This window comes from Sturnira hondurensis, unplaced genomic scaffold (assembly GCF_014824575.4).
Source record: "Sturnira hondurensis isolate 20B ecotype Veracruz unplaced genomic scaffold, ASM1482457v3 Scaffold0020787, whole genome shotgun sequence".
Taxonomy (NCBI): domain Eukaryota; kingdom Metazoa; phylum Chordata; class Mammalia; order Chiroptera; family Phyllostomidae; genus Sturnira; species Sturnira hondurensis.
The window spans coordinates 4,303,067-4,326,474 of NW_028093418.1; the positions used below are offsets into that span (position 1 = coordinate 4,303,067).

At 49.4% G+C, this 23,408-nt stretch overlaps 1 protein-coding gene across 1 annotated transcript in view; it reads left to right on the forward strand.

Annotated features, from left to right (window-relative positions):
• Positions 1-23,408, forward strand: part of SACM1L (SAC1 like phosphatidylinositide phosphatase) — a 45,114-nt gene that overhangs the window by 19,767 nt on the left and 1,939 nt on the right. Inside the window, exons 5-19 of the mRNA XM_037030605.1 lie at positions 1,504-1,653; positions 4,163-4,222; positions 5,092-5,125; positions 6,732-6,833; positions 9,277-9,362; positions 10,126-10,212; positions 10,872-10,940; positions 14,460-14,539; positions 17,332-17,430; positions 18,242-18,380; positions 19,169-19,238; positions 19,435-19,507; positions 20,214-20,307; positions 20,428-20,520; positions 21,522-21,579. Coding sequence (XP_036886500.1) covers positions 1,504-1,653; positions 4,163-4,222; positions 5,092-5,125; positions 6,732-6,833; positions 9,277-9,362; positions 10,126-10,212; positions 10,872-10,940; positions 14,460-14,539; positions 17,332-17,430; positions 18,242-18,380; positions 19,169-19,238; positions 19,435-19,507; positions 20,214-20,307; positions 20,428-20,520; positions 21,522-21,579 — 1,294 coding nt within the window. The remainder of the gene's footprint in view (positions 1-1,503; positions 1,654-4,162; positions 4,223-5,091; positions 5,126-6,731; positions 6,834-9,276; positions 9,363-10,125; positions 10,213-10,871; positions 10,941-14,459; positions 14,540-17,331; positions 17,431-18,241; positions 18,381-19,168; positions 19,239-19,434; positions 19,508-20,213; positions 20,308-20,427; positions 20,521-21,521; positions 21,580-23,408) is intronic.

Genomic DNA, 23,408 nt, shown 5'->3' on the forward strand with positions numbered 1-23,408 from the left:
CACCCTATTTCATTCCCTTTTTCCCTAAAGGGAAAAAGTTCTCTTCATTTGTCCCACAGTGGATGTGGGCGCGGTGTCTGTGTTCAGGCAGCGCCTCCGCCCCCCCCCCCCCGGCCCCCCATGTGCGCAGATTTCCGCTAGCGCGGTTTAGTAACGGCCGTCCCTCCCCCAACGAGATGGTTCACATTNTTTTTTAAAAAAAAAAAGAAAACTTGTTCTAAAATTATGAAATTTCATATGGAAAGAAAAGAACAAACAAAAAACTCGTATGTTCTCAACACCTGGATTTAACTTCATATCCTTTTTGTAAAGAAATAAAATGTTAAGTACCTTTGAAGTTCCACTCACCCTATTTCATTCCCTTTTTCCCTAAAGGGAAAAAGTTCTCTTCATTTGTGCCACAGTGGATGTGGGCGCGGTGTCTGTGTTCAGGCAGGCCCCCCCGCCCCGGCCCCCCATGTGCGCAGATTTCCGCTAGCGTGGTTTAGTAACGGCCGTCCCTCCCCCAACGAGATGGTTCGCATTCCAGCCATCCTGGCTTATTACCTAAAGCCCAGCCAGGCAACGATGAAAGTGCAGACAGAAAGTGGCAGCCCCGGAAGCGAAGTTCAGGTGGGACGTAAGTGAGGTGTGGGCGAAGTTGCTGCTGTGGGGATGCTGCCACTGGCCCTGTCCACGAGACTGAGCGTCGCGGCCGGAGGCCTTAGTGACGTGGCTGTGTTTCCTGTTACCCAGCGCCAGCAGCTGTTCTTGAAAGCAGAGACAAAGACGTGTGTCAGTCTGGGCATTCACTGGGCAAGCCCGATGAGATGATTATCCGAAAATAAGACCTATGTTGCTTTTACAGGACTTGCTGATTTTCTTTAAAAAGAATTCTGTTTTACTTACCATGCTCCCCAGCTATTGTTTGTTTGTTTGTTTTTAAATTGTATTTATTCATTTTAGAGAAAGGGAGAGGGAAACATCGCTTGTTGTTCCACCCATCTGTGCATTCACTGGCTTCTTGTACTGCCTGACTGGGGATCGAACCCGCAGTCTTGGCCTATCGGGATGACATTCCAGCCAACCGAGCTAGCTGGCCAGGGCCTAGTCAGATTTCTTAAGAATGTGGATGGTATTACTCTCTTGTTACTTACTCTTTGTGTTACTGAGCTGCTCGAGAATGTGTTTTCCGTTTGTTGGATGAGGATGATTACTGACCCAGCAGGTTTGATTTGGAAGGTGAAACAAGATCTGTGTAAAGCGTCTGGCATCACTTATGTTGGTGGTATTTCGTTAAAATCACCCTCTGCCCATTAGAGTAAGCACCGCGAAGGGGACCAGAGGCACGGGTTCTGCCTGATGGGTTAGGGTAGTCATCGCACCACGCACTGTTGAGCGCGGTCCTGTGCCGGTGGTGTTCGGTACTGCCAGACTTAGGGAGTTTATTGTCATTAGTTCTCCGTGACGACAGTCTTTCTCACGGGTGAGGCGGGCTGATTTTTTTATCCTTTCTGCTTACAGTTACAAGATAATAAAACCTTCCTCGCAATGATAACCCACGTCTTGAATGTGGATGGGTTTTACTTCTCGACCACATATGATTTGACCCACACTTTGCAGCGGCTGTCAAACACTAGTCCAGAATTTCAAGAAATGAGTCTCTTGGAAAGGGTAAGCTAAACAGTTATTTTTACTTCTTTGGGTTTTTGAAAGAGGCATGTCTCTATTTCATTAAGATACATACTGCTTTTTCTCAGCCCTGGCTGGATGTCTGTTTTCAAACATGCATCGGTCCCAGAGTCAGGGTCCATGACGCAGGTCGTCGGAAGTCAGGCCATCACACACGAGTTGGTGATTTCCTCGCCCTGGGTGTTCTGTAGTCTGATGGGTATTAGGAGCGTCAGTAATGTAATTCTGCTGCTAAAAGTAATGTCTTTCTGCAGTGGTATCATAGTTTTTGCATCTAGAAAAGTAAAAACTTACTGACTTAAGAAGTTGAAAACAGTCTTTGTTTAAGGTGGGGTTTTTAGTTATTTCGCTTTTATTTTTTTATAAGATGAGTGTATCTTTAAAACTGGGCCTCAGATCTCAACTTCACGTCCTTGCTATTCAGGAGCCTGGACGGTGGCTGTCTCAGTTTTTTGATGAGCGACCTTAGGTGTGTCTGCGGGGCAGACAGACTTGCAAGGGTTGCTGTCGGTTCCATGTTGGATTGGACCATGTGATGTTGCCAGTAATTAATGAGTTTTGACCAGTAAAAATGATAATTTCATATAGTTCAACCTAAATCAATGTTTTGGTTGATTGGCTTTATGATGATTTCATACTCTAATCTGGTAAAACTTACGTAGATTTGGCTGTAAATTCAGACGTAAGCTGAGCAGTCAAGAAATTGGGCTTTTAGCTAAAGACACCATTGCTTTCCAAAGCAGCTGCTTCATTGTCCATGTGTTTACCAAATGTCTCTCAGATGCCTACTGCACACCAGGCACTGTTTTGGCTAGCCAGTAGGGACACAGAATGAAATGACATGGCCCCTGCCTTGTGGGAGCCTGCCGTCTCCTGGGGATGAGGGAGTCCAGGCAGTCAACAAAACAGGGGACACTTGCCATCTTGGAGATTTTGGCACCCAGGTGTAGAGGGTCCCCACAGCAAGGTGGGTGTCACTCTGCCTCAGTCAGGGACAACTCTACAGAGATCACTTTTTTAAAAAAGATTTTTAAATTTATTTTTAGAGAGAGGGGAAGGGAGGGAGAAAGAGGGAGAGAAACATCAATGTGTGGTTGCCTCTCATGTACCCCCTGCTGGGGAGCCTGGCCTGCAATCCAGGCATGTGCCTGGCCGAATCGAATAGGCCAGTACTCAGTCCTCGCAGTCACGGCAAGATCAGATTTGGTGATGAATAGGCCCTAGTGGTCAGGTGAGAATGGAAGAGGGCCGGTTTCCAGGCAGAGATGGTGACGTATTAGGCTAAACTGAAAAAGAAGCCATTACATCTGTGGGGACTGCAAAGGAATTTTTTGTCAGTGAATCAAAAAAGTCAGAGTAGCGTAGGGAACCCTAAAGGTGATGAATGCACCACATATGCCTTAAACATTTCTTCTGACTCAAAATTTGCATTGACTGTCCAGTTTCTTGAAGTAGGACCATATACTTTCCTTTGTTTTGGGGTCCATGATTCCTGATTGTCTTTCCTAGATAGATTATATCCATCACGCTTCCCACTTTGAGTCTCTAAGTATTTCGACACGGAGCAGTGTGTGTGCAGAACCCACAGGTTTTCACCGTGTCTCTCTAACCCTTTCTAGTTGCCACGTCCTCTTCTAATTCAGTGGCAGCTTTGTTGTAGCAACTTGCCTTTTATCAAGTTTAAATTCTAACTCACTTAGCTTCATGTAAACAGCAGTTTGTTTTTAAGTCCCATTTCACTGATGTATAAACTGTTCAGTTACATGATGTACTGCTGAGTGACCAGTACAGCCGGCACGGAACATGCACATGAATCTCAGGGAGCGTCCTGTCCCCTGGTTATGGCTGAGAGCAAGTGCCGCTCTCCGTGCCTCTCAGATGGGGTGGGAGGGTGGGGGCGCTGTCGACTGGGTGGGTTTTATGTGAAGAGAATGGAGAGAGTCGTGGAAGGAGCTCCTCTGTGTTTATAGTTGGAACGTCAGGATGGCCAGAGATGAGATCTGAGAGTGCAGTGGGGGCTGCCAGGCCCCAGGGCTGCTTAGGCCACGCAGAGCCAGGGGAGAATTCCAGCAGACAGGAGGCCTGTCGCATCCCAGAACTCTGACTGGCCGCCAGTAGAGGGAGGGGTGGGAGGGGTGGGGCCCAGACTGGACGTCAGTGGTAGGCTGGAGCCAGGAGCTGGCCAAGGGTCATGGGAATGGGTCTGCAGAAAAGAGGGCGGGATTGGAAGACTTGCCCATGGACTGAGTACATGAGAAAGAAAGACCCTGAGGGGACACCCGATTTCTGGGCCAGCAGCGCTGCCTTGAGGCGGTGCGGCAAGAAAAGCCCGAGGTGGGGAGGGGGCCGATGTGAGGGGAGGAGGGGTTCTGGTGGGAGCCTGTCAAAGAGACCTATTTCTAGCTACGAGGTAGAAACATTGCTGTCATTTTCTTTCAGTAGAGACTCACCTGGCAGGAGCTATTTTTTTACTCTAAAATTTCTCTCGTAGGCAGATCAGCGGTTTGTATGGAATTGTCATCTCCTGAGAGAACTTTCTGCTCAGCCAGAGGTAATGTACACTAAATCAAACCTGCTGGTTTGTTACAGCCTAAGTTTTAATTGGACACATACTGTAGAATGGCCGCCTGGTCACCGAGGGTTCGGGGAGGCTAACCTCACTGTGCGGATGACTCACAAACTGCGGTCTGGGCTCCCGCTCACGTCGTTCTAGAGGGAGAACAGCCATTCTGCTCTTACCTCCTTAGAAGCCCTAAGTAAAGAGAAGCTACTTGAGTAAGAACACTGTGTGCTTTACGAGTAAGAGAGTTGGGCCTTGGGGGACGAAGAGTGGAGAGATTCGGGGCCAGAACTAAGTCCCCAGGCAGGTGCGGAGCTGGGCATTTGTCTTCCTCTGGGACGGGGGGTTTCCTTCCTCCTCCCAGGAGACTGGCCTGGGTGTCGCCTTCCTCCCTCCTTAGTTTACAGAATGAGGCACAAACATGGAGGCCCAGTATACCCGGAATCTGGGTGACTAGATTTGCCTGGTGGCTTTATTTCTTGTCATTTGCTTTGCTTTTTTTACCAAAGTGGTCTGAGCTGCGACCAGTTAGCATGGGTGTGTCTTTTCCCCAGAGGAGTGAAGCTGTCAGAGGCAAAGCCCTGAAGGGAGGGAGGCGAGTGCTGTGCAGCTGCAGTGGTTTCCTCGGTGTCCAACCCCCGTGGCTGAGCCCGCACAGGCGGCCGCTGCACGCCCTTCCCGTCTTTAACCGGGAGGCGTGGTTAACTGCAGAGCTGCCTTTAGAATTCAGTTACCCATAAGCTTACTACCTTGTTACATTGGTATATTACTTTCTCACGTGTAAATATATTTTATGTGGTGCTTTTTGTTTGCTTTTAAAGCATATTTACTCCTAAGCATAACGTGTGTCTTCATTTCAGGTCCATCGGTTTGCTCTTCCAGTGTTGCATGGCTGTATCCTTACATGGTGCTGCTCTCTGGGGCCCTGGCCGTCTGTAGTTGAAACAGGGATTGTTGTAAGGCAGGGTTAGAGACAGTCTCAAATGTTGCATGAGAAGAGTATTGTAGAATTAGTAGAAATTGCTTTTGAAAACAAAATAAAAACCCATTAACATAAAATCTTAGAATAGTGTTTGTAAATGACCCCTCCCCCTTTTAAGGATATACTCTAGACTAAATTATTCTCTGTTAAAGAGTTCTGGGGCTGGTGGTTTAAAAAAAGAAGGAATAGGGATATTGTGTTTTGCCTTTGTTAGACTTTGTATTAACAAACAAAAGTAGTTTAAACCTTGCTTTTGAAATGAAAACTGTCCTTGGAAATTTAGACTCAGGTACTAGGGTGATCTGCAACTTGGAGAGGAGAGTTAGTCACAAATTATATTTATCATCTGAAATAGTCACAGAAAAATAAAAACAGATAATTCTTGGGGAGTGGGGAAGTCAGGACAAATGCAAAATGAGTAATGACTATGTAATTGGAAGTTTGCTTTAAAAGCCTACCTTTGTCGTAGACGTCGTGAGAAAAATAGGGAAACTAGGGCGCAGGAGAGCTGGCCCGGGAGGGAGAGGCACAGGGTGCTGGTGAGCTCAGGGCCAGGGCCGCGCCTGCAGAAGCCAGGGCTCTTCCTCCCTGGAGCTTTCCGGGCTCTCCTTGGGGTGAAAGAATAGCAGGTGTATTTAGGCAGTGCTTGAAGGGGTTTGGGCCAATTACTGTTTTTCCCTCAAAAGAGATTGTGAATGGACAAATACTATCGAGTGAGATTTACAGAACACTTTTTCTAGGCGATTTTAGAATAGTTTATCCATTTGGCTTAATCTAAAACTCTAAATTAGTTTTTGTTTAATGTAGTTTCTTGATTAGAGGTACAGTCACGTGTTTCCAATACATAGAGATCAGCCAGGACAAGGCCCCAGGGCAGGCACGTACCTGGAGCAGAGGGAGCTGGTGGGGAGCAAGGGGTGGAGCCAGAGAAGTGTTATCTGGGCCCAGACCTTGCCCGGCCGAGAAGACTGTGTCTCCCTTCAGCTGCGATGAGAAACTGCTGGGATCTAAGTAGAGGATTGGCATGAGAAGTCAGGGTCACTGGGTGACAGTGACATGAGAGAAGAGGCCAGAGGAGAGCAAGGGGGACAGAGAATAATTAGGAGGCAGGTGAAGTGGTCCAGGTGAAGGGCGATGATGCCTGGGACTAAGGTGATAGCAGCGATGGTGGTGGGAAGTGGTCAGGGTCCAGATGTGTTTTGCAGGTAGAGCTCACAGGATTTTCTGACAAATTGTACATGGGGTGTAAAAGAGAGAAGTTCACTACAAATCTAAATTTTTGACCAGAGTGAGTGGAAGGAAACCACCCACTGAGGTGGGGAAGAGCCCAGAGGCTGCAGGGTCTTCAGGGTTCTGTCTAGCTCTAGGACGCTTGAGGTTTCTGTAGATGCCCAGCAGATTTAGAGTCACCCTGGGCTCCTCTCTCTCATGCCCCGTGTACAACTTGTCAGAGTCCTTCCGCCTGGAAGTAATACATGGGATTTCTCTGTGCGTTACATTTTCCTTAATGTAGGCGAGTTATTACTATGCACTCGTGTTCTATTAATGGCAAATACTTTGATTGGATTCTTATCTCGAGGAGGAGCTGTTTCAGAGCTGGTGTGCGCTACTATGTCCGAGGTAGGGTACATTAGCTCTGATTAACGTCCTGGTTTACGGGGATAGAACTGTAACCGCTCGTGTTTTATTTGTTTGCACGATCATCTGATACCCTCAGTAAAATAAACACTTACCTCCTGCCTCACTGTAGTAATTAGCTAGGTCTCCGGTGCCTTGCTCCAGCCCCGCAGCCACGCTGCAGGTGCGAAGGGACGCTGTCCGCTGCTGCTCGCTGCTTTCAGAGCCCGGCGGGTGTTACCTGCTGGATGTGCGGCCACAAGCTGGACTCGGTGCAGCTTTCAGTAGCCTCGGCTCCTGTCGGGAAGTGTCTGCCTCTCTCGTTCTTGGCTGCTTCGCGTGCAGGAAGCTAGACGTTTGGCTTTAGGGCTTCGGCTTTGAAGATTTCCATCTTGAGCGTTTGCTCTCTAGGTTTCGTACCGGCAGATGCTAATTTACTTAAACCAACCTTTTAAAATTTGTGTTAAAAGTCACTGTCATGAGCCCTGGCTGGTGTAGCTCAGTGGATTGAGCGCGAGCCTGCGAACCACACGATCGCAGTTCGATTCCCAGTCAGGGCACATGCCTGGGTTGCAGGCCGGTTCCCAGCAGGGGACACACCAGAGGCAACCATACACTGATATTTCTCTCCCTCTCTCTTTCCCTTCCTTTCTAAAAGATAAATAAATAAAATCTTTTTCAAAAAAAGACGAAAAAAGTTACTGTCATGAAAAGGAGTTTCTCGCCCCCCTTTTTTTTTGGCCAAACTATTGGGATAAAATCTTGAGGACCGTTGGATGAATTGTAGTTTTGGGTCGGCAAGTTACTTGGTTGATCTCCCTTATTGTAGGCGATAGAGCAGAGGAAGAAAGACGTTGAGTGAGCGAGCTGGCCAAGGTTCCAGACCAGAGTTAGCGTTGGCAGCGCCCCCGGAACTAGCGTTTCTTGGATGGAGACATAAGGTTTTTTTAATGCTCACCCAGGATATGTTCGCTGACAGGAGAGAGAGAGGAGGGGAGAGGGAGGGAGCAGGGCATCGCCGGGAGAAAGCAGCATCAGTTGGTTGCCTCTGGAGACGCAGCCCGCAACCTCGGTGTGTTCCCTGGCCGGTGGTTGAACTTGCAGCCTTTCGGTGTATGGGATGATGCTCTAACCAGCTGAGCCTCCGGGCCAGGGCTGGAGACATCATTTTTCATAAAAGTTTTTGATAGGTCATACATTCATATATAGTTCAGCTATCAGAAAGTATAAAAAGAAATGCAATGAAAAATATTTCTTGTTCTGGCCCCACCTGCTGTATCTTTCCCCCACCAGCCAGTCAGGTGTTAGCGTCCATTTACCCTTCCGGGCAGCTCTGTGCTTCACAGGTGTGCCCTCTCCGCCCCTTGCAGACAGTGCCTGTGTACTGTGCACATTTCTTGCACCTTGGTTTTCTTTAACTTACTGTGAAAATCTTTTCATAAAGGTCTGTCTCTCTCTGCCCCCGCCCCATCTCCATCTTGCTTTTAAAAATTACTACATACTGTTGTGTAGTGGAAATATGGGAATTGTGGGAAGGATCAAGTGTATATGGTCTGTGCTTCTGACAAGTAGCTTGAGAGGTACCGAGAAGGTGCTTCATTATTGATTTGACTCAATAATTCTCTCCCCTGCTGTTAACACATTAACAAAAACCCTGGAACTGCACATCTCAAAATGTTTTGTTTGTGAAATATGTCATATAGAAATAATGTTAAAGATTTCAGACAGTTAAAAATCCGCTGATTTTTTTCCTGGTAATTTGGTGATTTGAGTCAGGGACTTATCAAAGTTACCTGGGCTCAGCAAGCTTTCTTAGTGAAACGAGGTCGTGGGGACCAGACCGTGGAGGAGGAGCGCCGGGTGCTGGGGAGGATGTCCCGGAGCAGGACCGGGATCTCAGCGGTGCTTCTCCGATGGGGCTCGGTGCTCGTGTTCGCGGCGTTCGCGTGGTTACCATCATCATGAGCCTCTGCTGGGCCATTTTGCTTATTATCGTAATGAAATAGTATTAACATGATGGCCCCCACTGGCATCAGATAATTGTGTTTAATGGTTTTAACCTTCAAAATACTATAGTAGTATTTTTTAAACTGGGATTTATGAACATACTCCCAAGAGTCCTTGAGAATGTGTTTTCTGTAAAATATATCTCAAGTTTGAGAAACACTGTTTTGGGGGAATTATAGGAGTGTGTTTGTATAAACAATTGGTGCATTAAATATCAACCAGCTTTATTAATAGGCTCTTAATACCACCCTTTAAGCCGTTTGGAATGAACGAGCATCTCTTAGCTTTCTGATCACGCACTGTGCATTTGTTTAAAGCATATTTTTATAAGTACTTTTCCACTGACGTGAACTGACTTAATTCTCTCTTAAGTTCAATTGAATTTTCTGATGTGTTTCTTATGTGATAAAGACAGTTAATTGAATGTTTTCCACTTTAGGGATCGATTCTGAGGGCCACGCGGCTAACTTTGTGGAAACAGAGCAGATTGTGCACTATGGTGGAAGCAAAGCCTCATTTGTCCAGGCAAGTGGCCCGGGGGCGGCCAGCCAGCCAGGCTCTTCTGCTTGGACCGCAGCGTTCTGTCCCGGCACTGAAACTTCTCTTTCCTCCCCTCCTCCCTAAAGTCTGTGTCTGCAGTGTGGGAAAAGTTCACCCAAAGCAGAGGCATCATCCCATTAATCTGGGACTCACTTGCTGGCATTTCCTGCCCTTCAGTGAAACCCCTGAAGGCGAGCGTGGGGTCGGAGGGGCAGGGGCTAGGGAAATGGAGCCTCCCTCAGCTCGGTCCCTCAGACCAACACTGGGCGGTGCTGACAGGACAGCGGACCCCCTGCCTCGCCCCTAATTCCGAGGCAGCATCTCCCTCTCTTTCGTTGCCGCCTCGAGGAGTCGTGGGTCACTAGCTCCTTGGGAGCTTTAGTGGCTGAACATAGGAGATTCACGTGAGAATGAGTATAGCCAGTCTTCCAGTTTTATTTTTATAACGCCAAATCAGATAACAGGCGTAACTTGTTAGTTTGACTCAGATAACTTGGTTTATTTTAGAATTTAGGGGAAACACTGAACGGTGTACTGGTGTCTTGTTTAGAAAATCAGATGGAGAAAAGTTCCTTTCCGAAAGTATTTCCGCAAAATAGGGACTCCAGGAGCAGCTGCACACGCACTCCTTTCAGCTGGGAGGCGGTGCTTGTTTTCCTTTGCTGTCGTCGGTGTGTGTCCACCTGTGACAGCCGAGAAGGACAAGTCTGTGTGTTGTTTCCTTTCACGTCGCTCTCTTTTCTTTCAGACTCGAGGATCCATACCAGTTTTCTGGTCTCAGAGACCGAACCTCAAGTACAAACCACAGCCACAGATCAACAAAGTAGCAAATCATGTGTGTATCTTCCAGGTTTTCCTTACTGGCCAAAACCAGAAGCTAGTTGGCGTTATAATGTACATATAGAGCATGTATTTATTCCCCGCAAGTCAGAATTCCTCATCTTCGAGGCCTTCCTCCTTGGTTCTGGCACTCAGTGAGCCCCTGGGGGTGTCCAGCCTGCAGCCGTGGGCGCATGCAGCCCAGGGTGTCTGTGGGTGCGGCCCAGCACAAAATCGCCAATTTACTTAAAGTATTATGAGATGTTTTTGTGATTCTGCGTCACTGTGCATCTAATGTGTGGCCCAGAGACGCAGCAAGGTTGGACACCCCTTCTGGTCCAGGTGGCCGTGTGTAGGTGGCGTGTTGGGAATGGGAAACCCACGCCACGGTTGAACGGTGTCACACATTCAGACTTCGGAGATTTCGGTGAGATCTCCAGCCACGCGGCGTCCCGAGCACTCAGTGTGCTCTGTGGGAGGTGGTGCTCACACTGCAGCCGGCCCCGCAGCTCGGAGTCCTGGCGCCTGTCACTGCCGTTCAGTGCGTGGCGCTTGGACTGTCTGGACGAGCATGGGGTTTCTATAGCGAGGACGGGTAAGAAGATACTTTGAAAGGTCTTACGAATATTCTCACAGTGCATTCTGATAAAGTGTATAACTTTTTTTCCTCTCTAGATGGATGGTTTCCAAAGGCATTTTGATTCGCAATTAATTATTTATGGGAAGCAAGTCATAATCAACCTGGTATGTTTCTTATTATTTTGGGGGGAGCAAAACAAGAAAAATGACTTTTTAAACATAAATTCTATAATTTTAACCATTTTAAGTGTGCAGTTAATGGCATTAAGAATTTTGTGCAGCCTTGGCTGCTGTGGCTCATTGGGTTGAGTGCTGGCCTGTGAACTGAAAGGTCATCAGTTCAATACCCAGTCAGGGCATGTTGCCTGGGTTACAGGCCAGGTCCTGGGGTGGGGGCTGGGGGGCGGCAACTGATTAATGTTTCTCTCATACATGGATGTTCTTCTCCCTCTCTTTCTCCCTCCCTTCCCCTCTCTCTAAAAAATAAGTAAAATCTTTAAGAAAATATATTGTGCAACCAGAAATGGTGTCGTACTGACCACTTCTAACTCCTCATTGTACCAAACAGAAGCTCAGTAATTCATTAAACTTATTATCCCTCTCCCCTCAGCCCCAACTAACTCTGTTCCACCTTCTGTATAAATCTGCCTATTCACTATCTGATCCTTTGTGCCTACAGTCCATTCTACCTGCAGTCCATTCCTGCTGCAGCGTGTATCAAAATTCCGTTCCTCTCTGAGACTCAGCGCTCCGTGGTTTGTGCGTGCCGTGGTTTGTTTACCCACTGGTTTGTCAGTGGGCGTCGTTTCCACGTTGCAGTTACTGTGAAGGACACAGTGTGCACGGGTCCGTTTGGGTCCCCACGTCCAGTTCTTCATTAGCTGTAGTACCTAGGAGTAGAATTGCCACCCTTACAGTATTTCTGTGTAACGTTTTAAGGAGCAGCCATACTGTAGCTACAGTTCTGAGTGTGCAGAGTACAATTTTGCATTCCTCCCCACGATGCACCAGGGCTCCAGTTTCTCCACATCCTTGCCAGCACTGTCATTTTCCATATTTTGGCTTTTGTTACGGTCATCCTTGAGGGTGTGAGGTGCCGTGCCTTTGCGGCTTTGAAGTGCATCTCTGACGACTGGCGATGTTGAGCGTCTTTTCCCTTGTTTGCCGGCCACTGGTCTGTGTCTTGGAGACACTTCGTAGCATCCCTTCCTCTCCTCCCGCAGGACTGGCTGCAGTGTTTCCTGTGGGCAGGTGTAGTGGTTGTGAACTCCCGCAGCTCATTTGTCTCGGGCTCTCTTAATTGTTCTCTCGTTTTTGAAAGACCATTTTGCAAAATAGATTTTTTGCTTGACAGTTCTTTTTTGGGTTTGTTTCGCCTTTTTATTATTGAATTTATTGGGGTCATGTTCAGTTCTGCTGTGTTCACCCAGAGTCAGATCTCCTTCCATCACCGTACGTGGGACCCCCTTTCCCGCCTCTGCCTGTCCTGCTCTCCTTCCAGTAACCAGCGCGCTGCCATCGAGTCTGTGAATTTTTGTCCGTCTTGTCTGTTCATTTGTTGTCTTCAGACAAGTCTGTTCCTTCAGTACTTTACACGGATCACCCCACTGCCTCCGGCTTCCGAGGTTTCTGCAGAGAAATTGTCACATAATCCTGTTGGGAATTCACTGTATGTGATGAGTCATTTCTCTTGTGAGTTTAGTATCCTCTCTTAATTACAGTGTGTTTGGTGTGGGGTTCTTTGGGTTTATTACACTTACAGTTGGTCAACCTCTTGAGTTTGAAGATTTATTTTTCATCAAATATGGGAGGTTTGGGGCCACTTTTTCATTAAATACCTTATTTTTCGGACTGTAAGGCACACCCCCACCCCCAGTTTGGGAGGAATAATGGTTGGTAATGCTGCTGTTGAGTTCTCTTTACATTTACATTGGTGAAATATTATGTTATTTGTGTGTTATTAAATATTTTACCACATTTTTTGCTTCAAAATTCTTTTCCTGTTTTCCCCTAAAACCTAGATGCATCTTATGGTCTGGAAAAAAATGCGGTCATCTCTGCACCCCTTCTCTTGCCCCTCTTTCCGAGGTCCCCATGGTGCGCACGTGGTCTGTGCCAGGGCGTGTGAGAAGCCCCGCTGTGCCTCCGCTCGCTCTGCTTCATTCTCTCCTTTCTGCTCCTCACACCTGATTAGTTCACTTGTCCCGTCTTCAGGTTTGCTGATTCGTTTTGCTTTTGAACTCCTTTCTTGAACTTGAATTTCCATTTTGTACTTTTCATCCCTAGGCATAGCGTTTGGTTCCTTTCAAAAGTTTGTCTCTTTGTTCAGATTCTTGCTTTGTTCCTACACTGTTTTCCTGATTCTCTTTAATTTTTTTGGTCCATATTTTATTACAGCTCTGAGCATATTTTTTGCAAACGATAAGAGAAAGTTTGTTTAGAAGGTTGCAGAGGGAGGAAAAGTGAGCCGGTTGGGCGAGGGACCAGGAAACAAGTTACCAAGGCAGAAGGGCCCTTCTGCTCAGGAGAGAGGGAGGCAAGGAACACACACTTGTGGGGAAGGGGTGGGGTGGAGGGCGGGGTGAGACCGCTCCTTCTAGAACCTTTTCCTAATGAGTTTCTGCAAGGGTGCCTGTGGTCACTGAATATGCCTTGTTTCCTTGTCTCATTGTGCGCCCTCCGATTTCTTTGTTGTGGCTGAAAGTGGGGTGCTGGCTGGTTACGGTGTGCTAACTCTGGACCCGTGGGTTTGCTCTTTGTGTGTGTATGTGGTTTTACTGCTTGAAGGCTCCACACGCCGTTTGTTCGGAGACTCCGGGCTGTGTTTGCTAAGACTGTTTCTTGTCATGTGTGCTCACCGGAGCCTGTTCTTTCAGCTCATGTTCAGCCAGTGTTTTGACTGAGATTTCCTTGAACGTCAGGAATTGAAACAAAGAAAAAAGAGAGAGAACAGCGTCAGCTCCCAGTCTATGCAGGTTGGGAGGCTTGCTCTGAGCCTAGGGTTCGCCCTGAGGTGAAGATCGAAGGTATTCTCAGGACTTTCTGAGCCCGCGTCTTACCTGGTGTGCAGGTGGCTTTCTAAAGTTGTCCTTGTACATGGCTGCCTTTTAATGTCCTGATTTCCCAAAGGACATCTCTGCAGGGTCCCGTGCAGGCGAGATGGTCTGTTTCTGTGTCTCTGTACTCAGGATCTCTTGCCCTGGGCATCTGGGGGTCTGCAGTGCTGCTGTAGCTTCTCCCAGCACTGTCCACCATGTCCCCTGTCACGTTCAGTTATGGGAGACAGAGGCAGATGAGCCTGTCCACTGGGTCAGAGCAGACCAGGCACCGCGCTGTGCGGTAGGGTCCGGTCTGCTGTCCCCGTGTGAGGAGGGGAATTGAGAACCGGTTGCCACTGCTTAAGACAAAGACCCCGCTGCACCGGGAAGGAGTGGGGTAAGGGCAAGTCAGAACGCCCCCAAACCGTCCTGTGATTTCACAGACGGGTTCTTGATTGGACATTTCCTGGGTTGCTGTAGACCTTCGATTGGTTTCCGGAGCGCCTCTCAAGTTGGATCAGACGGCTTCTGTTTTTCAGGGTCTTTGTGGAGGACCAGGGGCTCGGGGTGCCCTGGTCCTCCGTCTTGCTGACGCCACTCCCTTGGTAAAGAAACTTAAAGCTCTCGTGTTCCTCATTTTTTACAGGTGAACCAGAAGGGTTCAGAGAAGCCACTTGAACAAGCATTTGCAACCATGGTGTCTTCCTTGGGAAATGGAATGATCAGGTACCTGCTGGACACCCGCTGGGGGGCTGTGCGGGTGAGCGGTGCACTCACATACACACACACACACACGTGTGCACAGGTCTCACGTGGTGTGCGTTTCATCAACATGCACTTCAACTGTTTTTTTTAATACCAGATCAAAGCATGTTTTTCTTGGCCTACAATTTTCTCTGGCGTAATTCTTGTTGCATAACAGCTTCTTAACAGTGGAGTTTTAACTTGAAGTCTGTAAAAATTTAGTCCCTGATTAAAACCCCCGTCCTGAGGCGTGGTGTCACTTGGTCATCTGGACACGAATTGTAGCGCCTCCCGATCGCTTCCTGGGGCCCCACCCACCCCGTGAGCTGCAGCGCTTCCCTCTGGCCGGTGGCCCCTGGACGCCACCAGGCACATCACCAGGCACAGTCACCGACTCCATGCAGCCTTTGATGCCTAATCTTCGGTCGTTGGGTGGCTGACCTTGGCACTGTTCCCAGTGACGTAATCACCCTCAACTCCATGGGGTTCCAAGCCGGCAGCACCTGCCCAGCTGAGAGAGAGGGGCAAGGTGGCCTCCTTTTGGGACTCGCCGCAGCAGGACCCGCGGCAGGCATGGGGGCCATGCTCCAGTAGGAAGTAGGAACAGACTGGGGAGGGGCACCTTCCAAAGAAATAGGTCTAGGTTATTTGGGGAGAATTTTAAACATACACAGAAATGGAGCAACACAGCGAACCCTTGGGAAGAATCCATCTGTTGCATCTGAAGGCTCTGGCAGACTCCTCAGACCCTCCCCCACAGGGGAGCCTGCCCGCTCTCGGGAGGGCTCCGGGAGGGGCCGCTGGCAGACGCTGCCGCAGACGCTGCCGCAGAACCCCCAGGGAGCGTGCCCCGCAGAACCTCGGCCTCGGGATCGGGAATCTCTGGGTGTGCAGTCGGCTTGTCTGTTCTGGGAAAGGTTTGGGTGCTGGCCCCCGTGCACCCACCTGGTTAAGGCCTCTCCCCCGTGGGTGCACTTGCCCCTGGGGGGTCTAGAGTTGGGAGCAGCAGCTGGCTCTGAGGACCTGGGACAGGAGTCCAAGTCTGAGCCACGGCCTGGTGCTCCAGGGCACGTGGGGGCCCCTGCTGTTGGGGGTCGTTGCCTCCCAGGGGCACTAAAGACCACCAGGCAGAGGAGCGAATCAGACCATGTATGTTACTCCTTTTCCTTCATACATGTGTGTTCTGGCAGGGGTGAAAGTGAGGTCAAATGGTAGAATATTGTCACCTTTCAGCTCTCTGGTGGGTATTCACTTCTAGGTTTTAGTTTACTGCTTCACTTTCTAGTTTTTTAATCTATGTTACTTGGAGTAAATGAAGTAGATTGAGTCCATGGATTGGTGAGTGACCAGAAAGAGAGAAGTCGTGTGCTGGGCCCTCTGAGGCGTGAGCCAGGGAGGCCGGGGGACAGACAAGGGTGTCGCCGACCTGTCTCGAGGGCTCTTCCTGGGGCTGTGGGAGGGGCAGAGCTCCTGGACTGCGGGCTCAGCGGTGCAGTGATGTATTTAAAGTCACTGGTTATCATCAAAATAGAGCCGTATAAGGCGTTCTTAGAGGGTGTAAATGTGATTGTAGGAGGCTATGAGCATAAGAGTCCAAATACGTTTAGGTGCTGGTGACCTACTGAGAGTCTTCCGACGAGGGTAGGGGTCTTATTTGTGGTGACAGCACTCCAGAAACACTGTCACGCCAGCACTCTGTCACTTCTGTTGGAGCTGGTATGGAAAGTGCTTCTCCCACTCCCAAGTCTTCCCGAGGCCAAACCTCTCAGCTAGCTAACCTGTGTTTTCACACCGGTTTCTGGTTTTGTTCCTAACTGCCCCCTGCGATAATCGAGGTGATAGGAGCCCCTCTTAACCTGCCCAGGGTCCCACGTTGTTGATGCGCCTGCAGCCTCTCGGAGCCAAGGGCGTCACGAGAGCAGACGCCACCTCTGGACGTCGCTCTGTGGATGCGGGCCGTGTCCCCCCGGTCCTCCTCCTGTATGACTCAGCCTGGCCCCCGAGTGGGAAGTTGGCAGAAGTGAACATGTGAGGGTCCTCTGCGTCCTCTCTTCCTCCCCTGACCTTCAGGGATTGGTCGATGATTCTCTCTTTCTCTCGGGGCATTTCCCAGCTCACGGTGGCCACCTCACTGGTAAATGTGTTCTTGCAGTGAGACGTGTGCCCCCTAAATCCAGAGAACTGCAAAGAACCCCTTACAGATTCACCAGCAAGAAACTCCTCTCTGCCCCCCTCATGCGTGTGATGTGTGGGCGCTGGTATGGTGGGGTTTTTGTCAGTGGGGTTGGTGACTGACCAGAGTGGGGGCCGTCCTGGTCCTCTCGCACCCCCTAGCCACAACAGACAACTGGATGGAGTTTGACTGGTTGGAACGTTTTAATGAATTTGAGAACAAAGTGGGCCCCGATCCTTTGGACGTGGGGTAGAGAATAGGTGTGTGCCAGGTCCTCAGGTGGAGTGGGTCCTCTGCTTCCCATCCGACCGCTGTGCCTGAGCACCCCTCTCCAGCACTGGGTGGGCCACGTCCACCTCTGCCCTCGGGCCCCAGAGGAACCTGTGGGACAGGCTGCGTGTGCAGTTTTCCCTCCAGGGGGTAATGAGCAGGTGGCCGTGTGCACGGTGGCACACCGGGTGGAGTGGAGGCGGCCCTGCTGTCCCCGGTCACCTGTTTGTGTGCTGGGGTGAGGGGAGTGTTGGCAGTGCAAGTGTTGCTGGGAGAAGGGGAAATGAATACTCAGTCTTTGGCCAGTTTTGAATATCTTTTCTTTCCGTAGGTACATTGCCTTTGACTTCCATAAGGAATGTAAGAACATGAGATGGGACCGACTAAGTATTCTGCTGGATCAGGTAGCAGAGATGCAGGATGAGCTGAGGTGAGCTGCCTCCCCCCGTCTCCCTGCGGAGGTGGCGGGAGGAGGTCCGTGTAGGCGTCCGTCTGCCAGGTTTCTTCGTTACTCGCAGACTTAGACACAGGTCTGTGGGTGGACAGCGCTCGTCTGCACTGTTGTTTCTGGGGTTTTCTTTTGTTGAAAAGATGAGGCTTCATGATTTAAAAAAAAATTTTAGAGAGGGAAAGGGAGAAACATTGACTGGTTGCCTTTGGAAGGCACCCCAACCTGAGACTGAACCTGCAACCCAAGCATGTGCCCTGACCGGGAATGGAACCCACAACTTTGCGGTGTGTGGCCTGATGCCCAACTGAGCCACACCGGCCAGGGCTAAAAATATTTTTTTAAGTCCTTAAAAATGACCCACACCAGGGTATTTCTGTGTTTTTATAAATTATCTTTCACTCATTTACAATTTTTTACATAACAAAGTTAATTTGCTACTATTTTATTTTTATTTTTTCACTAAACATTCTATTGCAGATTTGTGCCATTAGCCTTCCTAGTCTTTGGAAGGGTAGTGTTCACTGGCGTCTCTGTGTTGCCCTGGTCAGGACGCAGTTCCAGTTGAGTGTGCCCCTCTACTGCTTCCTGCCACGAGTTATGGGGCGACTGCTTTTTCTCAGATGTGTTTTTGGTCTGTAGTAATCAAGTACACCTGGACCGTGCATTTCCTCTCTGACCTTTTAATTTGCTTGTTTTAACAATGTTGCTGTTCTGAGACCTGTGTTACAAGAGTACATCCCTAGCAGATGGAACCGACTTTTATGAGAGTGTTTATACAAATGTGTTGTAGTTATTTTCTAGTGGACTCATCGGGCAAGGTGGTGGCGACCCAGGAGGGTGTGTTCCGCAGCAACTGCATGGACTGCCTGGACCGGACCAATGTGATCCAGAGCCTGCTGGCGCGGCGCTCGCTGCAGGCCCAATTGCAGGTGCGGCTTCTTGGTCTCTCGTTAAACACACAGCCAGAAACTGAAGAAGCCTTGTCCCTAGAAACCAGTGACACAGCATCCGCGTTGCCCTCGCCCCAGCCCCACTCATTTTGTTTCTGTGTCTCGCCGTCCATGGCGGCACGTTTTCTGTGACCGCGGCCTGTCTGCACATGTATAGCTTTAGCCGTGTCATGTCCTCCGGCGCTGGGCAGAGCCACGGTTTTCAGTCATCACATTGGGTTGTACTGCAGTTCAATGAGCCCTTCAGGTCACTGCACTTTTCGTTTATAAATAACACTGTGGAGTCTGTATGTGTTACTTTGAACTTGGAGTGTTTCCTTCTGGCCAATTCCTAGAAGCTCAATTACTGGGTTAAAGGGAATGTGTGTCTATACAGATGTGTAGATACATATCTGTATACATAAAGTTATATAATATAAAGTTTATCTCTGTCTATAAAGTTACATATGTCTGTATAACTTTCCAGGGCGTCCCGTCAGTTCACGCTGACATCAGCCAGCGGTGGGTGACTATTTCATTGACCTCTTGCCAGCACTACATATGTTTACTTGAAACTTTTTTTCTGTTTTAATAATACAAAGTAGTACCTAGAGGTTGTTTTTATTTGCACCTCCTTTATTCCTGGCGAGGCCCCCGGGCCTGCTGTGTGGGCAGCATGCCCGCCGGCAGCCAGGAGCCGCGGGAAAGGAGTTGAGGGCTGTCTCCTCTTTCTGCTACCCCGGGCGCCGAAACCCACCGCGCGTGAACCTGGGCCGCCCCTCTTTCAGAGACTGGGCGTTCTGCACGTGGGACAGAAGATCGAAGAGCAGGACGGGTTTGAGAAAGTCTACAAGAATGGTAGGTGTTTCCTTTAGCAGTTACACTCACTCCGATTTTGGAATAAATCAATATTTTTAATGTTATTGATTATGCTAATACAGTTGTCCCATTTTCCCTTTTAAAAAAAATATATTTCATTGGAAATTAATAGTTTAGATTTAGAGCTCTGATTGTCATTTCATCATTGTCACCTGATTGTTACTCTCTTCCACAGCCTGGGCTGACAACGCGAACGCTTGTGCCAAACAGTACGCGGGGACCGGCGCCTTGAAGACCGACTTTACCAGGCAAGTTCGCTTTGGAAACAGCACGGCCATACAGACAGGCGGCTCGCTGTCCTGGGGCAGCCGCCAGGGCAGAGCCCTGGGCCGGGATTGCTGGCGGTGGGCCCTTCCCCTCCCTGGCTATTCGGGTGCACAGACGGCCCCAAACCATGGCTGTCCAGTTCCTCCCAGCTGTCAGTGCGTGCAGGTCACCCCATTCAGGTTCAGCAGGTCAGGGTTGGGGGCCGGGCCCAAGGTCTGCACCTCCTAAAAGCACCCAGGTGGTCCTGAGGCTGCTTCCCGCAGCCACACGGGGCAGTGAGAGGCGGGGACGGGTTGGCCACTGTTACAGATGTGGCCTTTTTCTGCCCGTGGGTTTCCCGGGAGCCAAGTAAGACCCCTCAGTCTTTCTGCTGCTCCGAACCACTTCGCCTGGACCTGGTGTTTCTCTTCTTGTTTCCTTCCTGCCTTGGCACCTGAAACGGCATGTTCTTCCCCTCTGTGCCTGCTTTGGTCATGTTTTACAAAGGGAACAGACGTTTTGGGACCTGCCTAGCGGTTTCTTTCGTGAGGTGCCTCCTTTACACGTGCAGGGCTGATTTCGAAAGTCAGTGTGACCCCCTTCTCTCCGTGCCATGTGCTCGCGGGCCATTTTTTCACACTATAAAGCAGTATGAGAACCTAATATGGAAACATGTACATAACCCAGAGCTTAACCTCTTCCAACCAGAACTGGGAAGAGAACTCAGCTGGGACTTGTAAAGGACGGCTGGAACTCGCTGCTGCGCTACTACAAGAACAACTTTTCCGACGGCTTCAGACAGGTGGGTTTGGGCTCGACGCCCATCATCCGTCATCAGGTGGCCTGCCAGGCCCGACACTGTTCCCCAGTGATGTAACCACTGCTAACTTGACATTAATAATCGTCTTTGTTTCTGTTCTAGGACGCCATAGACTTGTTTCTTGGGAACTATTCAGTGGATGAATTAGATTCTCAGAGTCCCTTAAGTGTTCCAAGGGATTTGAAGTTCCTGGCTGTAAGAAACCTTTATGTTTTTCAAGCTGTGAAAGCGCCGTATCTGAAGGCCCAGGCGGGGCCAGCTCCCCCCGATTCAGAACAGTGCCTGCGGTTCTGAATGGAGGTTCTGAACGGAGTGTCAGTACTCAGGCCCCCCTCGGAGGAGGTCTGGGAGGGAGGGAAGCCACTTGGGAGCATCTGTGTTCTTCCGGATTTCCCCTTCTCTCACGTCCCTGTAATGTGAGGATGTGCAGCAGAGGGAATGTGGGAGGTGTCTCATTCAGGAAGATTCCACCTCCCTCACAGTCAGGGGCCCTTGGAGGCACACTTGGGTCTTGGAAGGCAAAGTACAGTCATATACCTCGGAGGTGCTGCAGGTTCCGTTCCAGCAAGTAGCGCATTAAAGGGAGCCACACGAATATCTTGGTTTCGTAGTGCACGTAAAAGTGTACATTACACTGTAGTCTGTTAACGTACGTATCTTAATTAAAAAATACGTCGTTGCTGAAAAATGCTAACCATATCTGAGCCCGTAAGAAAAATGGCCCCAATAGACTTGCTTGCCCAGGCTTGCCACAGACCTTCATTTTGTTTTTTTAAAAAAAAACTGCGCCTGCCAAGCCCAGGAAGGCGAAGAGCAGGGAGCTGCGGTGCCCCCGTGGCTGCGGTGCCCCTCTGCGTCTCTGACTCCTGCTTCACCGGCCACGGCAGGAGCCTGTCCCAGGCCCCTTCGGGCGGCAGAGCGGCCAGGGCAGGAGGGGCCTGTGTCCTGCGTGTGCCCGCACAGCCTCCCTCCTTCTAATGCTTGGTCTGTAGCAGTCTTGCTTCTCAGACCTGGTCATGTAGCCAGTGTGAGATTCGGGCGGTCGTGATGGAGCCCCGAGGTAGTGATGTCCTGTTGAAAAAGCTGTTGGCGTGTGAGACTGTGGAGGCTTCACTCTTTCGGGGAAGGCGCGCACAGCGGGTTCTGAGCCGCTGGTCGGCTCTCTCACCGGTGCTCTCTCTCCACTCTGTTGGCAGTTGCCCATTATCATGGTGGTGGCCTTCTCGATGTGCATCATCTGTTTGCTGATGGCCGGTGAGTCTGCTCCTGTTCCATGTTCCCACGTCTGGGTTTTGCAAGGCTGGACCTTGCCCGCACGACATGCTGAGCTTTTGAGTCTGCGCAGCTTGGCGGTTCCCAGTTCAGTTCCCTGAGTGGCACCGGCAGACGAGATCAGTCCCAGATGTGACCAGAGGAAAAATACACACTCAGCAGCTTCATAAATGTTTTCTTCTCAAGAGTTTTAAAATTTTTTCTTACGCTAGAGTAATACGTAGTAATCAAAGAAAAAACAGGGAGGCAGAGAGAGGAAGCTATTTATTGTCCTGCCCTCCCAGAGAGACACAGACTCATCTTCACTTCTTGATGTTTTAATCTTTATAATTGTGTGGGATGTTTTTCAGTGTGAGGTGTACATTTTTTGTAGTGTTTTTCTCACTGAGCACTATAAACATTTTCCCGTGTTACTTATTTTTAAGGACTGCAAACAATTTATGGCTGTTTAACCAGCCACCTATTGGTCACATAAGTGTTGTTAACAGATTAATGTAGTACTTACAACTTTTGATCGATTGAGAGCAAAATTGCCCAAGAGCTGATCTAACATGGTCTTGACTGGTTTTCTCTCTCCACATTCTCTTATGTCCGTGAGTTCGTGAGCGCCTGAGATTTGGTGTCTCTGTTGAGCGATACTCAGTGCTCTGGGCATTCCATTCTGGACTGTGCCTGGTCGTGTTGTGCTTTGGAGGTGCGGCCTGAGGCAGTCTGGGAAAAGGGGCCCCCTGATCTTCACTCTCCCCCCAAATCCTTGGGCCAGCACTCCTCAGCCTGGCCAAAGCCCCCTCCAGGCCCCGTTCAGATGCTGCCCCCCGCCCACGGTGTCCCTTGGTTCTGCCCCCACAGGACATCTGAATGGGGTTGGTGGGGACACAGGACATCAGAATGGGGTTGGTGGGGACTGCACGTCAGTGCCTTGACCAGCGGGGCTCAGTGGGCCGGGCGTCCTTCCGCAAAGCGAAAGGTCACTGGTTCGCTTCCCAGTCAGGGCGCGTGCGTGGGCTGTGGGCTTGGTCCCCAGTCAGGGAGTAAACAAGAGGCTACCGATGGATGTTTCTCTCTCACATGGATGTTTCTCTCTAAACGTAAAGACTGTGTTTGCCATGTGTGATGAGCGCCTGGGTCTCTGGGTGCGTTGCACCCATGGTGCATATTCATTATACCAGATGCAATGTCCGTCCTTTATTTTCCCTCAAAAATTTGGGCAAAAAGTGTGCATTATACAGGGCAAAATTCTGTAAGTAAATTAAAAAAAAAACCTTTAGGGGAGAAAAGCGCACACCAAGAGAGCTGTTGCACAGGAGTGTGCCATTAAAGTGGGTTGTGGAGTTTTAGACACTGATACGTAACTTTTCTGACACGTGTGTATTTTGTAGTTCCTTTTGTGTAGACATTTTGATAGTAACTAATACTGTGAACTAAACTGCCAGTGACGTGCCCTGGCCGGGTGGCTACGTTTGTTGAAATACCGTCTCATATACCAAAAGGCTGCAGTTCAGTCCCTGGTCAGGGCACGTACGGGAGGCAACCAATGGCTGTTTCCCTCTTTCTCCTTTCTTCCCTCCCTCTCTAAAAGCAGTAAAAAACATATATATCCTTGGGTGAGGATTAAAATATATACATAAACAACAAAAAATAGGCTGAGAAAGAAACAGAATAAACTACTAGTGGTAGTTTTTTATAATATTAAAATATATAATCTAAAAGCAATTATTATTTCTGTGATGTAACATGAAATAGTTTAGTCAAGTGCTTCCCCAGTGGTAGCCCCTGGACCAGCAGTGGGCAGAAATGCAGGTTCCCAGGCC